We start from the raw sequence: 21,996 nt of genomic DNA on the forward strand, positions 1-21,996 counted from the left end.
ATTGGCTACTCCTAGGGCTGTGATGTCCCAAAAGAAACAAGAAACAACAACAGCAACAAACACAAGCTTTAAAAGCGCTGGCAGATGAAAGCCTTCGGATTGCAACTGAGACCAAAAGAGGAGAAATTGGAGCTCCCCGCCAGATATAATCCCGCCGGGTTCCCCTCTTTTAAAAGAAAATTAAAAAATAAAATATAAAATGGGTCCAGTGCCCTCTCTCCCCATTGCCAAAAGCACTAGAAAAGGAAATAACTAGGGGAGGGTGAAATCGCACAAACAGGGAACTTCCAACAAAGAAAAAAAAGGCAGCAAAGAAAAAAAAAGTCTGCCCTTCAAAACTCCCAAAGAGATTTTACTCTCAAATTAATTTTTTCCATCATACACAGCACTCAGACATTACTGAGGAGGAAAACAAATCATTAGATTAAAAAAATAAATAATCACGTGCGAATTAAAAAAAGGTTGGTGCTTCTGCCCTCCAGAATTCCCGGAGAGATTTATCCTCAAATTAATTTTCTCCATTATAGCCGTCATGGTTCAAGGTGCATCCCTGGCATAAGGGAAATTCTTCCTTCAGGCAAGAAATCTTAGGTCCCTGTAGAGGGGGCTTCTAACCTCTTTATTATTTTATTTTATTTTTTTATTAGTTTACTTTAATTTTATTATTTTATTTTATTACACTGTTAGAGGGGGCTGCTAACCACTTTATTTTATTATTATTATTTATTTTACTTTTTATTACTTTATTTTAATCTTTCTTATTTTATTTTATTATTTTATTACTCACTGTAATGAGTAATAAATAATAGGGAAAAATAATAAAATAATAAAAAATAAAATAAATAATTAGGGTGCTTCTAACCCCTAATTATTTTATTTTTTTAATTTATTTTAATTTAATTTTATATTTTATTACTTTACTTTAATTTTATTATTTTATTTTATTATTCACTGTAGGGGCTTCTAACCACTTTATTATATTGTTTTGTTTTGTTTTATTTTTCTTTATTATTATTTTATGTTATTTTACTTTATTATTTTGCTATGTTTTATTTTTTTATTTTATCTTATTTTACTTTTTTAAAATTCTGTTTTATTTTATTTATTATTTTTGAGGGGAAAAGATCTTAAAAATGCAAGTTTTGCAACCCTTCCTCAACTTTCTAGCAAAACCCAAATATTTGAGGCTGACTCTGAGGGATTTCGGGATTTAGATACCTCTGGTCCTTGACTTATAGTCACAATTGAGCCCTGGATTTCTGTTGCTAAGCGAGACATTTGTTTCAGCGAGTTTCGTCCCATTGGACGGCTTTTCTTGCCCCCATTGTTAAGGGAATCACTGCAGTTGTTCAGTTAGGGACATAGTCATTAAGTGAATCTGGCTTTCCCTGTTCACTTTTGCTGGTTGGAAGGTCGCAAAAGGGAGATCACGCAATCCCAGGGACACTGCAACCGTCATAAATACGAGTCAGTTGCCAAATGTCTGAATTTCGATCACGGGACAACAGGGATGCTGCAACGATTGTGTGAAAAATGTCGTAAGCCACTCTTTTCAGTGCTGATATAGCTTCGAATGGTCACTAAAGAAACGGTTGCAAGTCAAGGACTACTTACCTCAGAGCTTACACACAAATGTGCAAACACACACACAAACACACACCTTTGGGGTCTATGAATGAAAATCTTGGCATTCAAGCATCACTCGAGTCTCAGCGTTTACATACAAACACAAACACACATATACAGTGTAGGGTCTGTTTGGACATTGAGGTTGGACTAGATGACCTACGAGGTCCCTTCCAACTCTGTTAATCTGTAATCTGTAAAACCTTTGTGGTCCATGAATGGAAATGTTCTCCTCATGGCTGCACTCTTGAGTCTCAAAGGTTACAAACACAAACTCACACACACACAAATATACACACAGACCTCTTTGTGGTCCATGAAGGAAAGCCTCAGAGCTTACGCACAAAAACACACATACACACACCTTTGTGGTCCTTGAAAATCTTGGTCCTGTAACATCTTTCTGTGTCTTAGAGCTTTCACACAGACAGAGACACACGTACACAGAGAGAGAGAGAGAGATACGCACACATAGACAGACAAACTTTTTGGCTTTTCCACTAGCAATGTTAAGACGGCTTTCAGATATTCTTGAAATGCAAATTTAGAATATTCTCCTTTTTATTTAACAGCTTCTTCTCACATCACAAAGATGGGTTAGAATAGGGATGCGGAATTAAGGCCCCTTTCATGACTTGTGGACTTCAACTCCCAGAATTCCTGAGCCAGCATGACTGGCTCAGGAATTCTGGGAATTGAAGTCCACAAGCCAAAAGGAGTCCATAGTTCTCCATGCTAGCTGAGGAATTCTGGGAGATGAAGTCTACAAGCCATAAAGACTCCATAGATCCCCATGCTGGCTAAGGAATTCTGGGAGTTGAAGTCCGCAAGTCATAAGGAGGCCATCATTCCCAATCTCTGGGTTAGAATTTATAGCTTCCTCTCTATCTTCTGTTTCCCATGGCTGATTCTAATCTGGGTTAGTGGCCTGCCAGGGGTCATTAAGGCTGAATTAACCATTCATTTAGTGACTGTTCAAAGTTACAACAGCACTGAAAAAAAAAAGTTACTTGGGACCATTTTTCACTCTTACAACCGGCGTAGAATATTCATGATCACATGTTCAAAATTTGGATGCTTGGCAACTGTATTGGCATGTATTTGTGATGGTTGCAGTGTCCCGGGGGCCACGCCATCCCCTTTTGCGACCGTCTGACAAGCAAAGTCAATGGGGGGGAAGCCCGATTCACTTAACAACTGTTTTACTAACTCAACCGAAGTGATTCCTTTAACCACCGTGGCAAGGAAGGCCATAAAATGAAGCAAAGTTCCCTTTACAGCTCTTGCTTAACCACAGAAATTTGGGGGCTCCCTTGTGGGTCGTAAGTCGAGGACTACCTGTTTTTTGGGGGGGAGGGCAAATGGCAGTCTTTCTGACTGGACTCTTGCTTTGCACAAATGCTTTACTAGCTCAGGTAGCCCAAACCTGTCCTTGATTTACTACTATTCGTTTAGCAGTCGTTCCAAGTTATAACGCGGCACTGAAAAAGAACCATTCCTCACACTTACAACCATCAGCGTCCCATGATCAGAATTTGGACATTTGGCAATGGACACGTATTTATGACCTTGGTCACATCCTGGGATATGGTGACCTTCCTCATTTGTGCTCAGCTGGCTTCCCCACAAGCAATGTCATTTGGGTGGGGGATTGGATTCACTTAATGACCGTGCGATTCGCTTGCCCATTGGGGTGTTTCACTTAACAATTGCATGTGTGTGGAGGGGTAAGATTTGTAAAACCAGGTGATGCCTATATTTTGTGACCGTCTGTACTGGAATGGGCAGGCTTGGCTCCCTTACTGTCGTAAGTGGAAGACCAGCTGTCAGCCTGGTGCCCAAATGAGGTGCCTCAGAGCCTGTGCAGAGTGCCTTCTCCTCACCCAAGTGCCTGGCTTGGCCCCAGCCTCCCACCCCCTCTCAAAAAAAGGCTGGGGCCAAGCCAGGCATTTGGGTGAGGAGAAGGCACTCTGCGCTAGGCTCACAGCACCTCATTTGGGAATGCAAGTAATGGTTTTGGGGCAGGAGAGTCCCACCCCCACTGATTTTGAGGGATGCACAGCCAGGCAGAGAAAGGGGTCCAAAACAGAAATCCGCTCCCCCTTTTTTTACTCATTTCCCCGCTGTTTATCTTCCTTTCCCCGATCGATAGAAAGGAAGGCCAAGTGAGGGACTCCTCCGTCGCCCGGAATGAATGGCGGTGATTACGAGCCGTTTGCTCGAGACGCCGGGTGGGAGGAGGAGGAGGAGGAGGGCCGGCTGAGGGGAACCCGGAGGGAGGGAGAGGGAGAGAGGAGGGGAGGGGGCGACCCTGGCACTCCTGAACAGCTGCGCAAAGGCTGAGAGGGCAGAGAAGGGCGGAGGGTTGAGGGGCTCCAGAGGGTGGTGATGGGGGAAGAGGGGAGAGAGAGAGGCAGGGAAAGGGGAAAGGCGGGAGGGCGGAGGGGTTAAGGGGGAGGAGGGGAGGGAGGAAAGAAAGAAAAGGGAAAGAGGAAGGGAGAGAGGAGGGAGGAGGAAGGAAAAGGAAAGAAGGTGAAAGGGTGGGAGGGAGGTGAAAAGGAGAAAGGAGGGAAGGAAGGAAGGAAGGAAGGAAGGAAGGAAGGAAGGAAGGAAGGAAGGAAGGAAGGAAGGAAGGAAAAGATGGGGAGGGTGGAAGGAAAAGATAGAAAGGAGGGTGGAAAGAAGAGGGGAAGGAAGGGAATGTCGATGGGAAGGAGAGAGAAGGAAGGTTTGCACTGCTTAGAAGGCCCCACCAGGGGGCAGCACTTGGCCAACCTCCAATAATCTGAATTGCCTCAGCAAGGCTGGATTTCTGGTTTAGTCCTTGGATAGGAGACCACTAGGACAGCTCAGGATCATAGGATATTCTGCGAAGTCAAAGTATTGTTCCAGAAAAAGACATTCACAAATCTTCTGGCCATTACAACCAAAGAAACAACAGGAAAGTGTCAATGAACTCGACAGGAACTGAGTTTGGCTCAAAAAGGGTGATAATAACCCTTAATCCCAGGGCAACTGGATGTCCAGCAGGCTTAATCCCAGTTCTCCTGGGATTAAGGGAAATTCTGGAAGTTGAAGTCCACCCATCTTAAAGTTGTCCCAGTTGAGAAACACTGTGTTGTCAAGGCAAACTAAATCCCTACATCCCCACGAGATGCCAAACCCCAGATACCCAACCCACATAATCCCAATCTAACATGGTTGTTTGAAATCGGGCTGTTCAGCCAGAAACAAGCCAACATTCCCCGGCTAACCCCTCCAAGTCCCTTTCTTTTCCTGCAAACCAGATCAAAGCCAGCCAATATGGCTTTCCATCTCCAGGAAAGATGGTTTCAATCCTATTTGATGCATGACACCTGTTTTACTGCAGAATATATATGTGTGTGTGTGTTAAATTTAAGATGAATACTATATATATATATATATTTTTTTCTAAAAAACTGCTGCTTCAGCCAGCTGTTAACCAACCGTCAGAGATGCCAAGCATCCTAAAAAAACAGTTGCTGACCAACTCACCAATCATTGCCAGAGGCCCTTTTACAAGACTTTAAACCAGGTTGCATCGTGGTTCAAGCTGCAAATCTCACTGCGTGTGTGTGTGTGTTTTTGGCAATGGTTCCCAGGGGGGAGATTTGAGGGTGCTTTTTCCCCCTCATTTGTCATTCTCCTCGCACAGGCCTCTGGTGATTTCAGTCCCTCTCTCTGTCCATCCATCCATCATTTTATTTTATTTTTCTCTCCTTCCTTGTCTGCAGGACAGCTGGGCGAATGCGATGAATGCATGGGCAGGCAAGGAGGGTGGGAGGCAGTGAGGATGGGTTGTGGGGGGTGGCAAGGTGAGGATGGGGGTGGGAGAGACGGAGGGAGAGATAAATAATCCTCACGGATGGATGGATGGATGGATGGGCAGGTGGCTGCTCCAATGAATAGCGAAAGGGGCCTCGGTGGACGGACAGCTGATGGACTGGTGCACAAAGCGAGGAGGGGGGCACCGGAGGTGGACGCACAAGTTGGGTGTTGAAAGAAAAAGAGGAATGTGTGTGCAGGGAGTGGGGAGGAAGAGGAGAAACTAGGAAATAAAAGGTTCCGGGAGGCTTTGGACTGAGATCCGGGGAGTTCAGGATTCAGGCCAGCTGGAGAAGGGGTTGCAAGGCAGGGCCTCAATGAGGACTGGTAGCCTTGGCCTCAGGTGGTTTAAGTTGGGCATTGGAAAGGAGGCAGAATTAGAGACTTCTAGTGGAAGATGAGGGAGTGTTGAGTTCACCTTGCCAGCGATGCCTGAAATGTATATAATAAGGTGCGTGGACTTCAGCTCCCAGAATTCCCCCGGTCAGCGTGCTTTGGGGCACAGGGAGGGGCTTCTGTGCTTGGGAGCCTGCTGGCTGGGGCATTCTGGGAGATGGAGTCCACACAGCTTAAAGTCGCCATGGCTTAATTTGATGGGCTGGTTGGTTCACACAGATGTTTCAAGACGGGATGGACTGCTTGCAGCACAAAATATCGACATGCATCGGAGGGTTAGGGCTGGATGCTTACAAATCCCTCAACCAGGGATTTATATATGGATTAAATTGGCATTTCAGACACATTCAAATGGCATCACTCCCCGTTTCCCCCCCATCCAGTAATTCTGATATCCAGCCATTGTACCTATCTATTCTAATCACAATTAAATCTGTCTGTCTATCATCTATCAGCATCCATTCATCCATCTATTGTAAGTTTCTATCTCTATGTCTATTCTATTTATCTATCTCTAGCTAGCTAGCTATCTTCATCCATCCATCTACCCATCTATCCATTATTTCTCTTCATTCTCTCTCTCTATGTATCCATCCATCCATTGTATCTCTCTATCTCTACGTCAATTCCATCTATCTCCATCCATCCATCTTCCTATCTTATCTATTCTCTCTTCTCATTCTCTCTCTCTATCTCCATCCATCCATGTGTGTCTATCATCTACCGATCTCTCTCTCTCTCTCCCCACAGCCCACCCACATATATATCCATACATCCACATCCTCATATCCATCCAATGATCCTATTTATCTGTCTATCATCTATATCATCTGTCTGTTTGCATCTATCTTCATGCATTCTCTTTCTGTCGCTTTCTCATTCTATACAGTATGTATATATCCATTCCATCCATCGATCCATCCATCCAATCATCTATCTTCATCCATGTTTTCTGTCTCTCTTTCTATATACAGTATATACATATACATCCATCCATCCATCCAATCTTTCATCTGCCTGCCTTTCCCCCCTCCCTCTCCCTCTCTATCTCCCTCCCTCCCTCTGTCTCTCTCCGTCATCTGTCATCTCTCATGTATCATCTATCTATCTCCGTTCTATTTTTCTACTGGGCAACCAGAACTTTGCTGGACGTAGGGAGAAGCTAATCCAGAACCAAAGGCTGCAACCTTTTGGAGAGAGAACAGGGACCTCGTCCTCAGCTGGAAAAGAAACACAGGGGAAACGTTCAGGGATCCATCTGGCCAGAGGAGAGCCAACTTCTGGGAAATCAATCTTGCTGGAAATTACCTCACCGGGGCACCTCATTTTAGGAGAAGCAGCTGAGCCCCACGGTTGCAGGCAGAGAGGAGTTCAGGCACCGAGTAGAAACACATATGTGGAGAGAGAGACACGCTTGGCTCTGGGATGTGATCTTGTGGTTCACACTAACCGCAGAATCCAAAAATGGTTTGAATTGTTTCATCCATTTCCCATGCAAATATTTATTTCTGTAGAAAATGTACAGGGCTGCCCATGCTCATTCAGGGCGACTCCACGCGGCTTACAAAAATAAAACCGCAATTTAAACCCCAATAAATACCCACCTCTTTGGTGACAACAAACAAACCAACATCTTGGTGGGCTCCGTACCACTTGGGGTCTCTAGGCCCATGGGCAAAACCAGATCTTCGGGGCCGTTCAAAGAATATCCAGAGGGGAGCCAGTCTTATTTCTGCAAGGTTGATGTTCCCCAGGGAAAGAGCCCCCACAGAGAAGGCCTTTCTCCTTGGTTCCCACTAGAGCAGGCCCTCTCCAAACCTGTTGCCAGGTTTTGGTGGACTTTGACTCCCAGAATTCCCCAGCCGGAGGAATCCTGGGAGTTGAAGTCCACGAAGTTTAAAGTGGCCGAGACCTCTTCCCTAGAGGGACTTCCTTAGAAGAAGGACCCATAACCCATAACCGCTTCCCTGCTCTGGTGGGTCAGATTACACTGTTTCCCTGAAAATATGACCTACCCTGAAAGTAAGTCCTAGCTTGATTTTTTACACGTGTGCCCAATATAAGCCCTACTCCCCAAAATAAGCCCTATAAGACCCCATCCACTCCAGAGTGCACAGCTAAAAATTAAGGTAGGGTGGGGATGGGGGGGGCTGCCCTACTACTTACCTTTGGGCAGTTGTAGCCAGGCCTCGCACACCCTGACACCTGCCTTGCTAGCCCATTTCTTTGGCAGCCGTCAAGGCTTTCCTGAAGGCCTCTGGAGCTGGTAACGAAGCTCAGGATCGATCCAGAGCTCCGTTACCCACTGCAGAGGCCTCAGGAAAGCCTTGCTGGCCACAGAAGAAGTTCCTGAAGGCCTCTGACAGTGAAAAGGAGGCCGGGGGACAGGACACGCACAATAGCAATAGCACTTAGACTTATATGCCACTTTACAGTGCTTTACAGCCTTTTCTTAGCAGTTTACAGAGTCAGCGTCTTACCCCCAACAGTCTGGCTCCTCATTTTACCCACCCTGGAAGGATGGAAGGCTGAGTCAATCTTGAGCCTGGTGGGATTCGATCTGCCAAATTGCATGCAGCTGGTGGTTAGTTTGCAGTACTGTACTCTAACCACTGTGCTACCAAGGCTGACTAATAAGTGAGGTTAGTCAGTGGATGACATCCCCCGAAAATAAGACCTGGTGCTTCTTTTGGTGGCAAAAAAAATATAAGACAGTCTTATTTTCGGGGAAACCTGGCCAGATGTCATCAATTAAAGACAGTCTTTCAAATAATCTGACCACAAGGCATGTAGAGCTGGAGACATGGAACCCCAAGATGCCCAGATGTTCTGCTGGTGGGTTCTTCTGAGAATTGATCATGGTTGAGAGCCGTGTTTGATCTCCAACCTTCTTCCTTGTGTCCAGATCTCCACCCCCACCAGATGGGGTAACTGGTCCTCATGGGCCATGCAGAAGAACTAAGTGTCCCGTTGCGAGAAATCTGAACCTGAGAGGACAAGCCATGGTCAGCTTCCTGCAGCTTCTCCTCGCTTGGCTGGGAGGGTGTGGTTGTGCCGGCCGTCTGATGCCTCCCAGCCAGGGAGACAAGACCGGATCCTTCCGGGGAAACCTGTCTCAACGTTGGGAACGACCTCTCTTCAGAAGCCGTCGCAGTTGGGTGTGGAACCAGTTCTTCGTCATTGAAGAATATTCTGGTCCCGAACCTGTCCTTATCGGAAGGGTGAGTCCTGAATCCTCCATGGTTGAGCGGGAGAGATGGAATTTGTAGTTTTGAGGTATCTTCGTTTTCTGGAAAAATTTCCCCCCAGGTTGGATTCCCTCTTTCAGGGTTCTGGATTCAAGTCCTTCAGGAAGTTTCTTCTTCTTGGAGATTCTTCCTTCTTGATCTTTCCTTCTTTCAAATTCTCCCCGGTCAATTCTACCAATGGCCTCAAATCTGTGCATTTTAGAAATAATTGCAAACTTTCTCAGACTTCTTGTGGTCGTGATGTTATTATCTCCCTAGAATTACCCTCCTGGGGAGGGGAAAAAATATTTAAAATTCCGTAGTCAATCAAAGGCCAGCTCAGAGTCAATAAAGAGTCCGCTAATTGGAGCTGAATACAGGGGGAAAAAAATATAATAGACAGTATTAATTCCAACTAGTTCTTGGTGAAGAAATCCTGATTTCAGATCTTGCTTGAGCTGTGAACTCATCACAACAAGGCAGTTGTCGGCCTTCATAGGCGATTTAATACTGAACAATGATTGGCCAAGGGTGGCAGGCAGAATAACTGCAACACAATACACGTACACCTAATCTCTTAACAGAATAACAGAGTTGGAAGGGACCTTGGAGGTCTTCTAGTCCAGCCCCCTGCTTAAGCAGGAAAACCTCTACCGTTTTCAGATAAAGGGTCGTCCAATTTCTTCTTTAAAACCTCCAGTGTTGGAGCATCCGCAACTTCTGGTGGCAAGGAGTTCCACGGATTAATTCTTCTCACTGTTAGGAAATTTCTCTCCTTAGTTCTAGGTTGCTTCTCTCCTTGATGAGTTTCCATCCGTTGCTTCTTGTTCTGCCTTGAGGTGCTTTGGATAATAAGTTGACCCCCTCTTCTTTGGGGTAGCCCCAAGATACTGGAATACTGCTAGGATGTCACCCCTAGTCCTTCTTTTCTTTTCTTTTTTTAAAAATAATTTTATTGAACTTTTTCACATTTAAAAAACAACAACACATAAAACAACAACACATATAAAAACAACATATTTGCAGTCTTTGCAGTGATGTGACGTCAACATTACCATTTAAGTCAGTATATACATATTTACATTATTTTTTATTTCTACAGTCTAACCGATTGTACCATTTTTCCCATACCGCATAGTATTCCATGTCTTCTCTATCTTGTAATTCTAGTGTAAGTTTGACCATTTCTGCACAATCCATTATTTTCTTTATTATCATGCTATCCGTGGGGATACTATCCAATTTCCAACTTTGTGCGTCAGTTATTCTTGTTGTTGTTAGTACATGTATTATATTTAGTTTCTTTCTTAAATACCCCTCTAATTATCCCTAAAGAAAACATTTCAGGCCTAGGTTCTATTTGGAGACCGGTAATTTCTTGCAACCATTTCCTTATTTTAATTCCAATATTTTTTTGCTTTAGGGCAGGACCACCGCATGCGAAATAAGGTACCTTGCTTATTTTCACATTTCCAGCATTCTCGGTCTATGTTAGGGTATATTTTAGCCAGTCTTGCTGGTGCTAGATGCCAATGGTAAAACATTTTATGAAGGTTTAGAAAACCTTCTTTTCATCAAACGAGACACACCCAATTCCTGCAACCATTCTTTATATGTTTAACCTCCAGTCCCCTAATCATGTTGGTTGCTCTTCTCTGCACTCTTTCTAGAGTCTCCACATCTTTTTTATATTGTGGCAACCAAAACTGGATGCAATATTCCAAAGGTGGTCTTATCCAGCCATTATAAAGTGGTACTAACACTTCACAACCCTGATTCTACCTCTCTTGAGAACCAACTGGTTCTTCTACCTGGGGTCTGGAAAATCTTGGATGTGGTCCATTGTAACTCACTCCTCTTCAAGTCATAGGAAGTCCACAGCCTGAGAGGACTGGAGATCCAACCTAGAATTAAGGAGAAATTTCCTTACTATGAGAACAATTAATTAGCGGAACAGGTTGCCTTCAGAAGTTGTGGGTGCTCCGTCAGTGGCGGTTTTCAAGAAGTGATTGGTCAGCCATTTGTCCATAGTGGTACAGGTTTCTCCTGCTTGAGCAGCGAATTGGACTAGAAGACCACCAAGGTCTCTTCCAACCCTATTATTCTATGTTCATCTCAAGAAGATTGGCCGAGTAGTGCGGTGGCCTAGGGGTGGAGCTCTTGCCTCACAATCAGGCAGCTGTGAGTTTGATCCTAGGTAAAAGCAGATGTTTCTCTCTCTGGACACCTGAGAATATATCTGCTGAACAAAACTCCACATTGGAGACAGGAAGGGCATCTGACCATTAAAACACTCTGCTAGCTCCATTCAGTTGCCCAGACTCCATCCCGCAAGGGATTATGGGGTCGTTAAAAGAAGAAGAAGATGATCTCAAGAAGATTGGCCCACCTGATCTTACTCTGCAGATCCTGTTGGCCAACCTCCATACTTGTATGTCTTCCTTCTCTTTGGCAGTTGCACACGGACGTGGATCATGGGGAAGGTCGCATCAAGTATGTCTTGACTGGAGAAGGGGCCGGCACAGTCTTCGTCATCGATGAGAAGACGGGCAACATCCATGTCACCAAGACGTTGGACCGAGAGGAGAAGGCACAGTACACGTTACTGGCCCAAGCGGTGGATCGGGCGTCCAACCGGCCTCTGGAGCCCCCCTCTGAGTTCATTATCAAAGTCCAGGACATTAATGACAATCCACCTGTCTTCCTTCAGGGCCCCTATCATGCCACCGTGCCGGAGATGAGCAATGTCGGTGAGTTGGTTGTGAGGAAAATTAGGAGAAGATCTTCAGATGATCTGTGGAATTCCTGACCCTCTTGAGTTCCCACAGGAAAGGAGCTCTAATTTCTAATTTATTATCCCAATGATATTAGAATTCTTTATTGACCACGTGGTGATCAGACACACATAAGGAATTTGTCTCTGGTGCATAAGCTCTCACTGTACATACAAGCAATGAGCGATAAACCATGATCACAATCATCGTAAAATACATCTGTCATAAATCATAAGCAATACTCATAGGTACTAAATAAGCAACCAGTATCAATCATAGTAGGATACTCCATAAAATAATTAAAGATAGACCTCAGCTTACCACAACTGAGCCCAAAATGTCTGTGGTTAAATGAAAAATGCATTCAGTGAGTTTGCTCCATTTTTGCCACTTTTCTTATAATGTTTGTTAAGTGAATTGCTGCAGTTCTTAAATGAGTAACATGGTTTGTTAAGTGAACCTGGTTTCACCGTTGACTTGGCTTGTCATAAGGTCGCAAAAGGAGATCACGTGACTCCAGGACACTACAACTGTCATAAATATGAATCAGTTGTCAAGTCTTATAACCATATAAATCATATAATCATGGGATGCTGCAACGGTTATAAACTTGAAAAATGGTCCTGTTTCCAAGGCCATTGTAACTTTGAACGGTGACTATATGAACTGTTGTAAGCCACGGACTACCTGTAATATAAATTTTAAGATACAAGCAACAAAGTTATAGTCATAAAAAGGAATGGAATGGAATATAAATTAAAAAAGAAGATAAATTAGAAGATCCCTTCCAACTCTGATTATTTGTTATCTGTAGAACATAAAATAGAACAGAAATAGAATAGAATATAAAATAGAATAGAATACAAAATATAGAATAGAATATACAATACAAAACAGAATATAATAGAAAATAGAACAGAGTAGAATATAGAATAGAATATAGAATAGAACAGAATAGAATAAAGAATGGAGTGAAGTAGAATATAGAATAAAACAGAGTGTAGAATAATAGAATGTAGAATAGAATATGAAATAGAGTAGAATACAGAATAGAATAGAATAGAATAGAATAGAATAGAATAGAATAGAATTCTTTATTTGCCAATGTGATCAGACACAGAAGGAATTTGTCCCTGGTGCATACGCTCTCAGTGTAATACAAGCAATAAGTGATAAATAGCGATCATAAACATCATAAAAGACATTTATCATAATCATAACTGCTAATAGTCATAGAATACCAAATAAGCAACCAACACAAATCATACTAGGATACTCAATAAACAATCCATAGAAATCCTAAGCTACAACCAACAAAGTTATAATCATAAGAAGAGAAGAAAATAGGTCATAGGAAAGAAGAGAACGACAATAGTAACGCAGCCCTACTAAGTATTACTCAGTGTTGTGGCAATGAGTTGTCTAGCAGGGTGATGACACAGGGGGAAAAAAACTGTCCTTTTGTCTAGTTGTTTTTGGCGTGCAATGCCCCACAGCGTCATCTCGAGGGAAAACGTTGTCAGTTTATGTCCAAGTGGGGATATTTTTTCAGCCCTCTTTCTGACCCACAGAATATACAGGTCCTCAACAGAAGGCAGGCTGGTAATCATCCATCGAAGTCTGTGTCTGTCCTGTTTGGTTGCTGTGCCAAACCAGATGGTTACAGAGCTACAAATAACAAACTCAATCATCCCTCCGTTAAACTGTTATCACCACCTCTTTGGGCAGTCTGAGCTTTCTGAGTTGGTGCAGGAAGAACATTCTCTTTCGTGCTTTTTTTGATGGCGTTCTGGATGTTGGGTGTCCATAGAAAGTCTTTGAGATATTCTAGAACCCGGAACAGACCTGTCTTGCCACAGTTATTAAGTAAACCACCGCAGTGGTTATGTTAGGAACATGGTCGTTAAGTGAAACTGGCTTCCCTGTTGCTTGCCAGGAGGTTGCAAAAAGGGATCATGTGACCCCGAGACATTGCAACCGTCATAAATACGAGTTGCCAAGTACCCGAATTTTGATCACATGGTCAGGAATTCTGCAATGGTTACAAATGCAAAAAATGGTCATGTCACTTTTTTTCAGTGTTGTTTTCAAATGGTCACTAAATGAATTGTTGTAAGTTAAGGACTACTTGTATTCTGATTTTTCTGCTCTAAAAGTAGGATCCAGACTAGCCAGTTGCATTATTTCTGGTTAAGGTATGCTTTGATACCCAGCTTAGAGGCTAATTCTGCCACCCCCTTAAATATATTGTATGAACGGAGACTTAATTAAAAAAGCCAATTTAAAGTGAGGCGTGTTGACATTATCTGTCAACATTATGATATTATTGAGCCGGAATGGGTTTCCTTCCTGAATTATAATTGAAGAATGCACAAGGATTTTGAACAGCCCAAAATGTTGGCTTAGTCCATTGTTTTTCACACTTGGTAACTTGAAGATATGTGGACTTCAGTTCCCAGAATTCACCAGCCAGCATATGTTAACTCCAACTCCCAGAATTCTCCAGGTAGCATGTGGGGACTTTTAACTCCCATAATTCCCTAGCTAGAATGTGTGGATTTTGACTCCCAGGATTCCCTAAGTCAGCATTTGTGAACTTCAATTCCCAGAATTCCTTAGCCAGCATGTATGGACTTCAATTCCCAGAATTCCCCAGCTGGCAAGTATGGACCAAGTCCCAGAATTCCCCAGGTACCATGTGTGGACTTCAATTCCTAGAATTCCCCAGCCAGCAGTTTCAAGGTATTCTGTTCAGTCCCAAATGCCGGCTGGGGAATTCTGGGAGTTGAAGTCCACACATGCCGGCTGGGGAAGTCTGGGAGTTGAAGTCCACACATGCCGGCTGGGGAAGTCTGGGAGTTGAAGTCCACATATGCCAGCTAGGGAAGTCTGGGAGTTGAAGTCCACACATGCCGGCTGGGGAATTCTGGGAGTTGAAGTCCACACATGCCGGCTGGGGAATTCTGGGAGTTGAAGTCCACACATGCTGGCTGGGGAAGTCTGGGAGTTGAAGTCCACATATGTTGGCTGGGGAAGTCTGGGAGTTGAAGTCCACATATGCCAGCTGGGGAATTCTGGGAGTTGGTCCACATATGCCGGCTGGAGAATTCTGGGAGTTGAAGTCCACACATGCCGGCTGGGGAAGTCTGGGAGTTGAAGTCCACACATGCCGGCTGGGGAAGTCTGGGAGTTGAAGTCACACATGCTGGCTGGGGAAGTCTGGGAGTTGAAGTCCACATATGTTGGCTGGGGAAGTCTGGGAGTTGAAGTCCACATATGCCAGCTGGGGAATTCTGGGAGTTGGTCCACCTATGCTGGCTGGGGAATTCTGGGAGTTGAAAGTCCACACATGCCGGCTGGGGAAGTCTGGGAGTTGAAGTCCACACATGTCGGCTGGGGAAGTCTGGGAGTTGAAAATCCACACATGCCGGCTGGGGAAGTCTGGGAGTTGAAGTCCACCGATCTTAAACTGTCCAATGTTTGAGAAACGCTGATCTAAAATCAATTTATTTTACGTTTGTTTGGTAAACTGGGCACCACTTGCATTGAGTTGGGGAAGGCCTCAACTCCCTCCCCAGCCTTCTGTTTGTAGATCTAACTGTTCTTGGCTTCTTTTAAACTGAGATCGTTGCACATTTGGTTGTTTCTGGAGGGTTTGATCTATGTTGCTATGGGAGCTCTTTTTGAACTGTTTTTTCTGTTGTAAGCCTCTGGGCAGACCGGGTGTTATATTTTGAAAGAACTCAACTCTCCCTAGAAATAATAGAGCACAGGCTGGCCACAGGTTGCAAAGAAAAAGAAAAAAAAGGAAAATAAATCAGTCATTCTCTAATGGAGTTAACAGATTTAAGAGCGGATTTTCAGTTTTTCCAGGGTGGGTGAAATCTTTCGGTTTGTTTGGTGCTGATTGTTTTTTTTCCCTCGACGTCTAAGGACATCCAAATGCAAAGGTTGGCTCTTGAATTTGCTTAAGAGGTGCTGTGGATTCCTGGCTGGGAAAGGCTTAGACTAGGTGACCTCTAAAGTTCCTTTCCACCATGCGCTCTTCTGAGGGAGCTGCTGGATTTTCACAGGAACCTGTATTGTGCACTCCTAGCGTCTGCTGAATGCAAGAAACTACTGCATACCATGGAAGCAACCTGGAATTAAGGCGAAACTTCCTGTCAGTGAAGACAATTAACCAGTGGAACAGCTTGCCACCAGAAGTTGTGGGTGTTCCATCACTGGAGGTTTTTAAGAAGAGACTGGACAGCCACTTGTCTGAAATGATATAGTGTCTCCTGCATGAGGAGGGGGCTGGACTAGAAGACCTCCAAGGTCCCTTCCAGCTTCTATTCTATTTCTTTTTTTATATATAAACTGTTTTTATTTTATTTTACAAACATCCCATCTTTTCTTTTCACAGTGGGTCATCTGGGTACAAATGTCTTCTGCACAATATTTGTGATTAGTACAATTTCCTTAGCATGACAACAACAATTACATTACATTCTTATTTTGAACTAATACACATAATATATCTTATCTTTGTAATCTTCTTCTTTTTAATTCCTTCCTCTCTATATTCATATATATGTGTGTGTGTGTGTGTGTGTGTGTGTGTATGTATATGTATATGTATGGCATTCAGCTTTGCTCGGGTATTTTCCCACGTCATTGTAGTTGTGCTTTTAAAGTTGTAGCAACGTTTCGGCAGAATCTCATCTGCCGTCATCAGGCTTCTGTATTGTGTTCGTCTGTGAGTCAGACTTTTACAGTTGTTTCAGTTTTAAATTTGGGGCTAGCCTACTGCTGTGCCAGAATGTTTTTTTCTTCATCCTGATTGGTTGGGAGTCTTGGTCTGTGTCTTGGAGTTTGCTGTGTTCTGCTTGATTGGTGTTTCTAATATCTTCTGTGTGTTTTGTGGCTTTTTTTGTGTCTTGATTGGCTAGCAACACTGTGTTCCTTTATTGGAGGCTTTTAGTGCAGCTTGGCTCCGAGTAAATGGACGGCTATCATTTGTTAGGAAGCTAGGTTTCATCTGGGTGCCTGGTTGGGGTGTGTTTGAGCTGGAGGTATCAGGGGGGATCTGTTTGTGCCCAGGTGTTTGCCTGGCTTGTGGTGTGGAGATTTATTTGTTTGTGAGTGCAGGTTTCCAAATGATTGACAGTCTGGTAGAATCATCTCTTCTATTCATGCTTTCAGGTCTTTTTCAATTTCTATGGCTTCTCTGATAATTCTGTGGCTGGGGTTTTCTATAGTGTATGTATATATATATATATATATATATATATATATATATATATATATATATATATATATCAGACAAAAGTCTGAAAGGCTGACTCACAGACGAACACAATACAGAAGCCTGATGATGGCAAATGAGATTCTGCTGAAATGTTGCTCCAACTTTAAAAGCACAACTATAATGACATGGGAAAATAGCCGAACAAAGCTGAATACCATACATATAAGTACCTGCGAAAACTTAAGAAATATATATATATATTTATTCTATGTTTATGTATTTAATTTCTAATTTCCATTTTTCTTTTCCAACCATTGATAAAGTAATTTCCATATCATATAATATTCAGATTGTTCTTTTCCTTTAATTGCCAGTGTTAATCTATTCATGTCTGCACATACTAATATTTTCCTAATACATTCTTCTATCGGAATCTTTTCACTTTTCCAGTTTTGAGCAAATACTATTCTAGCTGCAGTTAATACATGGATAATTAAGATTTTTCTTTACTATAACTTTCAGGTTTCATCCCTATTCTATTCTAGTCTATTCCTATTCTTTCCTTATTCTTATTCTATATTATTCTGTTCTTTTCTATTATTCTATTCGATTATTATTTTCTATATTATTCTATTCTATATTCTAAGTGTGTAAGACCACACTTGGAAGGTTGCATCCAATTTTGATTGCCAAGATATAAAAAAGATGTTGAGATTCTGGAAAGGGTGCAGAGCAGTAAAGATGATTAGGAGGCTGGAGGCTAAAACATATGAAGAACGGCTGCAGTAATTGGATAGGTCTCATTTAAGGAAAATAAAGACTAGAGATGACTCAATAGCAGTCTTCTAATATTTGAGGGGCTGCCCCAAAGAAGAGGGGGTCCACCTATTCTCCAAAGCACCTAAAGACAGGACAAGAAGCAACAGATGGAAACTTATCAAGGAGACACGCAACCTAGAACTAAGGAGAAAATTCCTGAGAGTTAGAACAGTTAATCAGTGGAACAGCTTGCCACTAGAAGTTGTAGGTGCTCCATCCCTGGAGGTTTTTAAGAAGAGATTGGACAGCCATTTGTCTGAAATGGGATTGGGTTTCCCGCTTGGGCAGGGGTTGGACTAGAAGACCTCCAAGGTCCCTTCCAACTCTGTGATTCTGCTATATTCTGATACCTCCATGGTCTAGTTCACACAACCTGCTAAGACCACCGCTTGGCTTTCTGGATTGAGCCCCAAACTAACCTATTTCAGCGTGAGTCTTATGTAGATCATGAGCTAGCTAGCTCTGAATGATCCTAGACTCTCCTTCCCGCTGCCCTTCACACAACCAGCTCCCTTCTTCTCCTTCTCCCACTTTGTTCCCCCAGGTACGTCCGTGATCCAAGTGACGGCCCACGATGCTGACGATCCGACCTATGGGAACAGCGCCAAGCTGGTCTATACGGTACTCGAGGGCTTGCCGTTCTTCTCCGTCGACCCCCAGACGGGTACACAATGGGGAGGGGGCGATAGCTTTGGGGAAGAATGTAGGGCTACAAATGTCACCCACCCGCATTGTAGGGGGAGAAAAAAGCAAGTGTTATGGCCTGCCTGCGGTTAGCAGAGCTGGCAGCAGAGTCAGACAGTGAGGAGGTTGGGGAGGAACGTGGGTCAGTCCTGGAGGCGGGGGAAGGCTTGGACAAGGGCTCTGCATCAGAGGCAGAGTGGGGTCGGGCAGGCTGGCAGTCATCAGCTGCCTTCGGAGTCGGATAGCAGTGAGGCTGGGGAGCAGCTGGAGCCGGTTTCCAGCCTGCGCATCCAGCTGCCAATAGAAAAGAACAATTACGAACTAAAGGTTGACGTGGGAGTAAGGCCACAGATATTAAAAGAGGAGCAAAAGGGGAGGGGGCTTTTGCAGGAAACAATTCGTTTGTTGCAGCAGTGGGAAGATCTATCTATGCGTCTCAGAGACTCTGTGCTGAGCCCTTCCTTGTCAGCACTGCGTTTGGAAATAGTTACTTGGTAGCTCTCCAGGCTAGATAAGGTGTGTGCTCCTCACTAGACCCTTGAAAGACTGTTTGCCAGGCCTTTGGCTGAAAGTGAAGGCAAGAAATTCACCTTTGTTTAAGAAAAGGGGTTTTGCCGGGACAGAAAAAACCTGCTTAGTGCTTTTTGGGAGGAGCCTAGGTCAGAATAGCAGGTGTCTAGGGGAACTAGTTGGTGGGGATGGCCGGGTGGGACAGCAGATGCTCTGAACTTTACAGATGTCAAGGAGCCGGCAACGTCTTTAAGAGATATCTCACTTGGCCCTGAAGGCGATGGTCTTACACTCTTTGCTTTCTTAGCTCTGGGTACACATCTCCTGATCTTTTGAGATCGGGGTTTAGTAGAGCTCCTATGGGTTGCTGGGTAGATGCCCCTGGTTGGAGAAGATGCCTTCTTCTCTTCTCTGTTGGAACTGTCGACGTAGTAGAAACAGAAGCTCCTATTTGGAACAGTCATCCTTCTGCAGCTAATTTTATTCAATCAGCTTTCCACCTGATCCATCCGTCCTTCCATCCTTCATCCTTCCATTCACCAATCCATCCACACCCAGCCATCTATCGATCCATCCTTCCATCCATCCATGTTTCCGATCATTCTATCCACTTCTGTCCATCTATCTTTCTATCCATTCTTTCCATCTATTTATCTATCTAGCCAGCCAGCCATCCTTCCCAATCCATCCTTCCACCCTTCCATTCATCCATCTTTCCATCTATCCATCCTTCCATCCTTCCATCCTTCCACCCTTCCATTCATCCATCTTTCCATCTATCCATTCTTCCCATTCTTCCTTCCCTCCATTCTTCCCATCCCTCCATTCATCCTTCCCATTCCTCCATTCTTCCCATCCATTCATCCTTCCTTCCTTCCTTCCTTCCTTCCTTCCTTCCTTCCTTCCTTCCTTCCTTCCTTCCTTCCTTCCTTCCATCCATTCTTTCCATCCTTCCATCCATTTCTCCCATCCACCCTACTCATCACCTGAGCCTAGAGACCAGTGAAAGTTTTGGTTCACCTGCCCATGTTCCTCCATACAATCGAGATGTGCATGTGGTGTGCTCAGCCGTGTCTTGGGTTGTCCACAATTTTGGTTTCCTCCATTTCTCCATCATGAGGTGGGCTCTGAAACCCAAATGTCTTTTCCTACCTGACCTATCAACCAATTCTCCTTCTCTGATTCTCTTCTTGCTTCCTTCTCCATGTGATCGTAGGTGTGATTCGAACAGCCACCCCCAACATGGACCGGGAAACTCAACAGGAATTTCTTGTCGTGGTGCAGGCCAAGGACATGGGAGGCCATACTGGCGGACTTTCGGGAAGCACGACTGTCACGGTCACACTTAGTGACGTCAATGATAATCCTCCCCGCTTCCCACAGAGTAAGTGAGAAAGAGCTGCTCAGAACAAGGGAAGAGTTGTGGAGAAAGAGATGGCAGTATTTGTAGACCCAAAGAGGTGGAGATGTGGAGCCGCCTGAACATGAAAAGAAGACAACTATGTCTGTAGGGGGTGATTTGGGAGCCCACCGTTAGTGTGTTCTTAATTACCATTGATGGCCCCGAGTACCCATAGGAAGCTGTGCCTAGGCTGACCTATGACCCATGCTCCAGTAACCTCCCAGTTGTACCAATAAAGCAGGAAATTTGCAGCTCAGAGTTGAACTGTGGGGTCCTTGGTGCTCTCTGAGCCTTGGTAGTTTTCTTGCAGATGTTTCATAACCCAACTAGGGAACAACATCAGTGCTAGAAGGGAGGAGGGTTTGTGGAGGGGGGAGGAGGAGGAGGAGGAGGAGGGGAGAATGACTGAAGGGTCCTTGGTGCTGTCTGAGCTTGATAGTTTTCTTGCAGACATTTCATGACCCAACTAAGGAACATCATCAATGCCGACGAGAGAGCACTGATGATGTTACCCAGTTTGGGTAATGAAATGTCTCACATCTTCCGAGGTGTTCTACCCCCCCCCGTGATGACTTAAAATCTGTAACTGGTGCAAGATATGACCCCCATATCTATTCTACACATCCTGCAGAGACTTTGGACAGAGGGTTGGACTAGAAGGCCTCTAAGGTCCCTTCCAGCTCTATGAGTCTATGACCACATAGCACCGCCTCTAAATGAATCGCCTTAATGGTCCATATCTTCTGGACTTCAAGATTTAAACCAACATTTCTCAAGGTTTCAAGGTTTAAGCCAGCATTTCCCAAGGTTTAAGCCAAGGTTTCTCAAACCCCAGCTACTTTTAAGATGGGTGGACTGCAACTCCCAGAATTCTCCCAGCCACCGAGCCATTCAAGTCCACCTATTTTAAAGTTGCTAAAGTTGAACATGCTGGTTTAAGCAACAACATTCAAGGTTCTTAATACACGTGTTTCCCCAAAAATAAGACCCTGTCTCATTATTATTATTATTTTGCCACCCAAACAGGCACCAGGTCTTATTTACTTACTTTATCTTATTTTATTTGTCAATCACTTGCAAGGTAATAGGTATAAGTATAAACATGATTAAGAAATCAGGAATTAGCTACAAATCGATTTATTTACTTGTGCATGTCGCCTCTGGCCTCCTTTTCGCTGTCAGAGGCCTTTAGGAGCTTCTTCTTCTGCAGCCAGCAAGGCTTCTCCTGAAGGCCTCTGCATCCTCTAATGGAGCTCTGGATCGATCCAGAGCTTTCATATCAGCTACGGAGGCCTTCAGGAAAGCCTTGCCGGCTGCCGAAAAAATGGGCCAGCAAGGCAGGTGTTGGGGTGTGCGAGGCCTGGCTACAACTGTCCAAAAGTAAGTAGCAGAGCAGCTCCACCGTAGCTTAATATTTACCCGCCCACTCTGGAGTGGGTGGGATCTTAATTAGGGCTTATTTTGGGGGTAGGGTTTATTTTG

General features: G+C 44.1%; 1 protein-coding gene across 1 annotated transcript in view; it reads left to right on the plus strand.

Moving 5' to 3' along the window:
- CDH24 (cadherin 24) overlaps positions 1 to 21,996 on the plus strand; it is a 35,895-nt gene that overhangs the window by 3,629 nt on the left and 10,270 nt on the right. The window contains exons 2-5 of the mRNA XM_026719503.2: positions 8,774 to 9,089; positions 11,551 to 11,845; positions 18,463 to 18,582; positions 20,329 to 20,496. Coding sequence (XP_026575288.1) covers positions 8,871 to 9,089; positions 11,551 to 11,845; positions 18,463 to 18,582; positions 20,329 to 20,496 — 802 coding nt within the window. The 5' untranslated portion in view covers positions 8,774 to 8,870. The remainder of the gene's footprint in view (positions 1 to 8,773; positions 9,090 to 11,550; positions 11,846 to 18,462; positions 18,583 to 20,328; positions 20,497 to 21,996) is intronic.

This window comes from Pseudonaja textilis, chromosome Z (genome assembly GCF_049901715.1).
Source record: "Pseudonaja textilis isolate UNSWEBS1 chromosome Z, rPseTex1.2, whole genome shotgun sequence".
NCBI lineage: Eukaryota > Metazoa > Chordata > Lepidosauria > Squamata > Elapidae > Pseudonaja > Pseudonaja textilis.